The 8,119-nt window shown below is 45.0% G+C and overlaps 1 protein-coding gene across 1 annotated transcript in view; it reads right to left on the bottom strand.

Moving 5' to 3' along the window:
* Positions 1 to 3,382: 3,382 nt before the first annotated feature.
* The window catches only part of TCHP (trichoplein keratin filament binding), a 6,845-nt gene continuing 2,108 nt past the window's right edge, over positions 3,383 to 8,119 (bottom strand). The window contains exons 2-11 of the mRNA XM_031555908.1: positions 8,023 to 8,115; positions 7,893 to 7,949; positions 6,937 to 7,005; positions 6,359 to 6,532; positions 5,850 to 5,962; positions 5,472 to 5,538; positions 5,005 to 5,177; positions 4,715 to 4,796; positions 4,304 to 4,489; positions 3,383 to 3,948 (exon numbers count right to left, since the gene is read on the bottom strand). Coding sequence (XP_031411768.1) covers positions 3,802 to 3,948; positions 4,304 to 4,489; positions 4,715 to 4,796; positions 5,005 to 5,177; positions 5,472 to 5,538; positions 5,850 to 5,962; positions 6,359 to 6,532; positions 6,937 to 7,005; positions 7,893 to 7,949; positions 8,023 to 8,115 — 1,161 coding nt within the window. The 3' untranslated portion in view covers positions 3,383 to 3,801. The remainder of the gene's footprint in view (positions 3,949 to 4,303; positions 4,490 to 4,714; positions 4,797 to 5,004; positions 5,178 to 5,471; positions 5,539 to 5,849; positions 5,963 to 6,358; positions 6,533 to 6,936; positions 7,006 to 7,892; positions 7,950 to 8,022; positions 8,116 to 8,119) is intronic.

Here is an 8,119-nt window from a genome sequence, read left to right as displayed (position 1 = left end):
GTAAACCTTTTCTTTTTTTTTTTTTTTTTTTTTTTAAACTCAGTATTATTTTTTGCATGTTTTCTAACAATTTTAATGATTAATTTAACCCACTGCCTTATTTTGTGCCTGTGTTGCCAGTTTAGTTACAGATAGTAGCATGTTGCAAATAGCTGTTGAGCCAATATCATGTACCAGCATTGTATCAAGCTCTTGCTAGATGTTTCCTTGGGGCCACTTGCTACTTTCAGATATTGCTTGCCAAATCCCCACCGAAGAGAACTGCACATATCAGAGGGCAGAATCTCACCTCTGCTCTGCCCATCCTGGAGCCTCGTGTGCAGTGCTGCTGCTGCTAATGGAGAAACCTGCAGTGAAGCAGGCTCTGAAGGCTCCAGGACAACTGCTCACCAGCAGCAGGATGCTTGTAGTCCTGGTGACGGAGTACAAGCCAAACTTGACCTGTTCCCATATCAACTGTTGTGCAATAATAGTACATTTTTAGTCTGCTGAAACAATAGTAGCTGTGGGCATCCAAGCTTGTTACATGTAACTATACAAGGTCTGTGTCACTTTATCTGTTTTGGAAGGAATTTGAATTTTAATAGTTATTTCTTTTAGTTGTCACTATGCCGTTAATATATATGTTTGATGTTACTTTAGGGCATTAGTGGTTAAAATATTATCTTTTGTTTCTGGCTCAGTAACTCATTTTTAAGTTTCCTATGGAATTTCTCTGTCATCTTCAAGGCAGCGTCACGTTTGCAGCAGCATTGATGCAATTTCACTGAAGATTTGTGATTTAGAAGGAAAAAAAAAGGAAGCTACAGTGCCAGTTAAAAGAAACTGTGTCTGCCATAGCATATAACCTCTGTACCTCACCGTAATGTGAAAAGATTTCTTACATCCAGTAAGTTTTTTGCAAAGCATTCAACATTTGTCAGGCTGTATCCTGAATAACCCATGCTAGGCTGCCTTTCAGAGAGGTAAATAGGTGGTAAACATCCACGTGCATTTCAGCTTTTTCCAGTCCACGAAACTTCAAAAAACACATAAGACCATAATTACCAAAAAAAAAAAGCAGCTCTTTGGGAGTCTGAACTCCATGGAAAAGGGCTAACTTTGGCCTCCTTGCATCCTCTTTGGAAGCATGCTGTGATGCTGAAGGAGCCCGCTGTAGCAGTTCAGCTGGCAGCCAGTTCAGGCAGCGTTTTATGTAGGAGCAAAGCTGCAGAGCTGTAGCAGCTGTCACGTGTCAGCAGTTGATGAGAACATTCAGACAGCTTTCACAGAAACATTTGAGTCAGGAACGGGTGTCTGCTGCTTGACAAACAGGGCTGCGGCACGGAGCCTGCCAGCAAGGCTTCCTGCTGGAAAAACTGCCGCGTGGAGGTTAACAAATAAACTTCAGCCATTCCTTCCTTTTCAGGTCACACCGTGTTTGTATGTAGGTGTAAACACCGAGTGCCCTAACGCTGTGGGATTCTTGTATGTTGTACTTAGCTCCATTTTTTAAGTAGCCTCAGTTGGGAACTGAGGGTTGATGACAATCCAGTAAATTAATCTCCTTCAGGGTGACTTTTTATTCCCCCTTTCTACATTTGTGATGCTGAAGCTGTCTCTAAGCTCACAGGAATGCAGACAGGCTGGGGTTGGAACCGTAAGAGACATTTAAAAAACCTACTTCCAAATTATGCTACTGGCACTTAAATACGTTGATAATCCTCTGGGAGCTTGTTCTTAACCTGATATCATTGAAAGGTAGCAGATAGCATTTTTAAATCACTCAGGCTAGCGTTACGTGCTTTCCTTGCACACATCTTACCTGATTTCCAAGGCTGGGTGACCCTGAGTACAGTTTACACCTGTACCAAAGCAAAGGGACACTGCAGCAGCTGCAAGCCCTTGCTCCAGCCAGGCTAGCTCCAGGTCTTCCCAAAACATCCCTTCAGCTCATTGGAAGGTCTAGCTATAAAAACATGTAATGGATTGATTTTGCCTCCTGGCACTTCAGCAGTATTTCTGGTAATTTCCACCATCTCTGAACAAAGATTTATTCTAGGCTGGTCCTCACCGTACCACGTCACTGCTCCAGAACCACAGTGCACATGAGGTGGGATGTGCAGATTTCAGATGCTGTCAGTAGAACAGAGGCAGTCTGAGCAAAGGCTTATGTGCTATGTCAGATCTTTTCACAGAGTGGTACAACTGTGGAATTAAAGAGCAGTAGCTTAGCCCCCAAATCGTATAGCACTGCAGGTCAGAAGATTTATAAAGTTGTTGGTTTTGTTGTGTTGTTTTCTAAGTAGATGTCCTTTTTTTCCCCTTGTAAACAACCTTGCTCTTTCTTTACAATATGCTGCATAGGAAAGTAAAAATTCTTTTGCCTTTTCCAAAACTTGTATTTTTCAGTGTCATGCTGTCTGACTTAATCTTTTGTTTACTGTATTACTATAAAATGCTAAAACCTTTCCAGTGTGTGAAATACTTGAGATTATTTATCTATCGCTGTTTTAAGAGAAAAAGTCTTGAATGAGTTCCTGTAGCTAAGATGGATCTGAAGGTACCAAGCCAGCTGAAGTGCTGGGCCTGGTTTTAAGCTGCAATTGCTTATGACAGTAGCTGAGAATCAAGTGTAATCAGCAGCCGAAACTCCTCTCACCTTCTGCACTGCAGCAATTTGAAACTAAAAGGGAACTAACAAATACTCAGCTTGTAATTATTGATTGTGAAACAAGTGAGAGGAAAAAAAAAAAAAATAGAGCAAAGTTTATGGAAGCTTTCAACATGTCCAGGACAGGAACTGGGCACGTTAACAACTACTGCCAAGTTACCTATCTTACTGATTTGAGATGTGTCATGAAGCAACCCGTAAAAAACAGCAGGGACTTCCAGGCATGTTCTCCTTCAGATGTGGGGATAGGGATTTTAAAGCTTAAATAAAAAAAACAGCAGCTAAAGGCTTGCAGTTCTGTTCCAGGGGAGGCACAGGTTCTTCCATGTTTTAGGTCCCCAGCAGAAGTTTAACTTCTTTGCTGTTTTAACCCAGTGTAGCACTTACTAGAATGCATCCTGTCTCCTGAACATGGAGTAAGCAGAGCAGTTCAGGGTGGAGCCCTCCAAGCATGCTCAAACCTCCAGCTCTATTAAAGCCAGTAGAAAATTGATCTCGTGTTCAGTTGTGTCACAGCCAAGTATTTTCAGAAGCGTAACTTCTGAGTTGAGTCCTGGCATCACTGCAGGCTAATCCACAGCCGTAATTATTTCAGGAGTTCCTTGATTCTTCAAAGTGTTTTTGTCACCCACAACTTCATTTTGTGCTCATTCCTCAGTTGGAAAGAACAATAACATTCAGGTCCATGCTGCTTTTGGGTAACCACAGAACTAACAGTGAAACAAAAAATCATGGCTACTTGATGGGCTTTATCATTAATCTTGCACACATGCTATCCAGCAGGCAAAGAAGACACAGTAGTGAATACAGAATATCTAGCATGAAAAATAAGTCACTTTTAGTTGATGCTCTAGTGCAGTAACATCCCCTTCCAGTTTTCTCTGGCTCTTCTAGCTACTATCTATTAAGTGACAAAGAGGCGAGTTGCCTGTTCCTAGTTTAGTATGAGAAACATGGTCTTCTGGGTATGTGGTTAAGCAGAGAGAAACTCAAACTCAGATTCATTTTTAGCACAACAGAAGAGGAAAAGATTGAACAGCAGAGATGCACTGCAGCAAGAACTTTAACAACTGATAACATTTAGTTTCACACCTGAGGCTGTCATCCTTCCTGATGCACCTGAGCATTAGGACTTCCTTGCTGCACTGCTACCTGCTGCAGTAGCCCTGCTCAGCCATGCTCCTGGCTTCCTGCTGCACCAGCTCTGCACAGCGCTGCTTGTTTGATTTCTCCTCCTCCTCCTCCTGTCTCTGGCGTTCCTGCTCCTCTTGTTCTTGTAAGCGCCGTTCCGTCAGCTGAGCAGAGACAAGATGAGGGCTGTTACAGCCAGGTCACAGAGATGCAGGCCAGAACACAAACACGTGGTCGGAGGCAGTACCAACCAAGGTAGAAACCAAGCAAGGTTTCTAGCACAATGAGACTGAACAGGCGCACTGGCTCAGCCAACAGATTACAGAACAAAGCCAGTGTTGAACAGAAACAGCCAGAAAGGCTGATGGTGCACTTGGGACCAGGAATGTCCCTGACTGATGGCTCAGAAGCCAAGTAAATCTCTGCAACAGCACTTTTCCATGCAGAAGGAACAGCTGTGTCAGTATTCTGCAACAGCATTTTTGACACTTTGCTCTCTCTCTGAGAAGCATGCTATACCTGAGCTTCCAATTCCTGTCTGCGAGCTGTCTTCAGTTCCTTCTCTTGCTCTTTCTCTCGCCTTGTCAGTTCTTTTGCCTCCTCAAGTTCTTTAATCAGTTGTTCTCGGTGCTTTATAGACTCTTCTTGGGCCTGTCTGTTTAACTCCATCTTCTCCTGGATCTGGCGCTGCCTGCCTGCAAGGACCTGTGTGAAATGAGAGGATTAAGAGAGCAGATAAGGAAGAGGCCAGATTTAGAAGTAAACCTGGGGAAATCTCAGTGTAGACAGTTAAACAGTTCTCAGAAAAATTTATCAGACCAACAGAAAGACTCAAGTACAGAAGGCTGTGACCCTCTGGAGGTCAGAAGGTCGCAGCTGGAACAACAGCTTTGTCAAACCAAGAGACACCTCATTAAGAAAAGTCATCACCTCATTCATCAGGCGATCTCTGGCCATCTTCTCTCTTTCCCATTGTTCTTCCCTCTTCTCCCACACTTTTCTAGCTTCTTCTCTAAAGGTGAAAGAAAGATTCCTTTCTAATGTTACTCCTTACATATAGGCACATTTCTATAACAGCAAGGCCAAGCAGGCACTTTTTTCTAATGTCCACTTCTAAATGCCCACCTGTTTAACAAACAGTAATGAGCTCTGCCAAACAGGCAAGAATATTCAGCACGTACATTCTCTTTAGGTGAGGTACAACAGAGGTGCATACACACCTAAAAATGATCTGTAGCTCTGCCTCCCTCTGTTTTTCTAACTGGAGCTGTTCCTCAATGACACGTCTCATCCAGGCAGCATCTGCAACAGCTCGCTCTCGTCTTTCAGACTGGCGGCGCTGATCCTCTTCTTCTTTCTCGAGGAGGGCTAATAAGATTTGTCTGTCTGTTTCCTTGAGAAAAAAAAACAACTAAAGATTAACAACCATCCAGCAGGCCTCCAGCCTGTGTACTTTTGTAGTCTGCACAAATCATTGGTGACATAATGTCAAGAGTGTGCTCAGAAAGACACTGACTGCCAGCTTCACTGTGATCTTTTCACTCCAGCCCTGTTCATAAGCCAGAAGAGGCTTCCTAACTGCTTATCTGTAGGCACTGGAGGCAAACACATACATGAAACACAAAGAACAAGTTCCTTCAGCATGCAGTATCTACAATGTATAAATCAGAAGGTATTTTCCTCTTACCAGCTCCTCCTGTACCTGCTGGGCTCGTCTCTTTAACTGGGCATCACACTGATGCCTCAAAAAGCGACTGAAAGAGAAAAGCAAAACCAATTCAGACTCTCTCTAAAGCCGTGTTTTATAATATACCAGCATTCAAGTATATTTATGACAATAAAATATACGGAGGCAACAGAGATACCTGCTACCTTGAACATGAACAAAAAGTAGTACTGACACCAATGCATTTATGCTTATTAGCTGTTCTGGGCACTTCCAACAAAAACCAAGTATTTACTGCCCACCCCTGCTATCTAAAACATCTCCTCCTGCTGCAAGTACTATCATGGTCACAGGCAGAGATTCTATGCATCACTGCTTAGAGCTACACTGATCCCATACCCAAGCTCAGTCTTCTTCCGTTGCTCTTCCATTTGTTTTCTTTCTTCTTCTAAGCTTTCCAGCTCCCACTGCTGCTTTAATAAATTTTCTTGTTCTTTCTTCAGCTTTGTTGCCTAATGTTTTTGAAAAGGAACAATCAATAACTAAGAAAGTACTTCAGAGAGCTAGGACATCCCAGAGAGCCTTTGTACCAGAGTCTGTACCACACTGTTTCTTTGCAAGCAGTCAAAATCATAATTATGGTAAATACTCCACACCATTTGTGTCTTACTTGCTCACAGCATAAGAGATAAGGTGAGGAGCTTCAGCTGAGAAAGCCTTCCACCTGAACCTCTCACACACCTGCATTCATGGAGAGGTCTACATTACTGACAGAATGCAAGACACAGCTGACTTTGTTTCAAATTTAATCTAGGGGAAATCTGGAGGGAAGAGGTCAGGTCAACGTTGCTGCATTTCCAAGTGAAGCAATGAACTTCCTTCCTACATGAGGAGAAGCTGAAGATTACCTCTGCCTCCCGTAATTTCAGTTCTTCTATCTGTTGAAGCAACATCTCTGCTTGCTTCTTGTTTTCCAGCCGACGTTTCTCTTCCTCTTGCCTTATTCTTTCCAGAGCTTCCTTTCGTGCAATTTCATACTCATTTTCATAAAGCTTTCTCTCTTCTCGTTCCGCTGCTCCTTGCTTATTGAACCAAAACAAAGCATTGCATTTAAGGTTAGACTAAATTCAAAGCAACAGCCTGTGGTTCGGTTCAGTAAATGCTTAAATCAGATTCCTGGAAGCTGGCACATATTTGAAGAATACAGAATAAAATATTCTAGGGATGAAAACAAACAATAAACAAAACTACAAAGATGCTTGCTGGATATGAACTCTTAACTGAAAACGTCCTTCTCATCAACAACTCCTGCTATTCTGCAGACACCAGAACCTCCCACCACTGTGGGAACAAGCAAGGTAAACTCAGTCACTATTTGGTACAAGAGAACAACAAATAGCCAGCTCTCATTCCTCTCACACCCCAGTCCTGGTAGTACAGGAAGGCCAGCTGCTTGCAGCCCACGTTTCAGGCAGCCCCAGCATACCTGCTGCTTTTGCTTCAGCTGCTCACCCCAGGACTCCACCACGTTTTTCTTGTGCAGCTCTGACTCCACCTGCAAAGAGAGGCAGCACTGCTGTCAGAGGCTTTCCTATTGCCAGCAGAACCCAGGACTGCCTGGAACCCCACAGCCTGTTCTCTGCACTGTCCCCAATGCCCAGAGGTCAGGCTGATGTCACGCACCAGTTCAGGGACACTGTGGTGATACTGAAACCAGCTGCTGGAGCAGCATGTCAGCAGAGTGGGAAACGGGTTAGTACCAACAATCTTTACATCACAGGCACTGAAAATCTGCTTTCAGTACCAGATTTCTGAGTCTTTGAAAAATATCTGCTTTGGGGTGATCCCTTACAGTTGGGGCCTTTTTACTTCTTTGCCTTCTGCTTGTCAGATCTTGGTGTAGTGACTGCTGTGACTCAGGGTGAATTACAACAGCAGATAGATGATGACACTCAAGTTAAATTTGGAGTACTGCTGTGGAGCCCTCAGTACAGGAGAGATGTGGATCTGTTGGAGCACGTCCAGAGGAGGGCCACAACAATGATAGATGGAACACCTCCCTATAAGGATAGAGAGCTGGGACTGTGCAGCCTGGAGAGGAGCGGGCTATGCAGAGAGCTGAGAGCGGCCCTTCAACATCTAAAGGGGCTGTAAGAAAAAAGGAGACAGACTCTTGAGCAGGGTCTGTGTGACAGGACAAGGGGAAATGGTTTCAAACTGGAAGAGAGGAGGTTTAGATTGGACATAAGTTGTTCACACTGAGGGCAGTGAGGCACTGCACAGGGTGCCCAGAGGGGTGGTGGTGCCCCATCCCTGCACACAGCCACGGTCAGGGCACGGGGCTGCGAGCACTGCTGGAGCTGTGGGTGTCCCTGCGGCCGAGATGCCTTTCGGAGGTCTCTTCCCACTCAGTTCTGTGACTCGCTCACTCCGAACGCGCACCTCCCGCAGCTCAGCGCAGTTCTGCTTCCAGTGCTGGTGCAGCAATCGCTCGGCGACCTGAACGCAGACAGCGATGTTGGCGGACGCACCGCGCACCGCCCGGCTCGGCATCGCCCCCCGCGGCGCTCACCCGCCTCCTCCGTTCCTCGCGGGCGGCCCTCAGCTCCGCGCAGCGCTCCCGCTCCCCTCCCGGCTCCGTCCCGCCGTCCGCCCACAGCTCCGCCTCC

This window comes from Meleagris gallopavo, chromosome 17 (genome assembly GCF_000146605.3).
Source record: "Meleagris gallopavo isolate NT-WF06-2002-E0010 breed Aviagen turkey brand Nicholas breeding stock chromosome 17, Turkey_5.1, whole genome shotgun sequence".
Taxonomy (NCBI): domain Eukaryota; kingdom Metazoa; phylum Chordata; class Aves; order Galliformes; family Phasianidae; genus Meleagris; species Meleagris gallopavo.
This window is presented reverse-complemented; position numbering and strand designations above follow the sequence as displayed.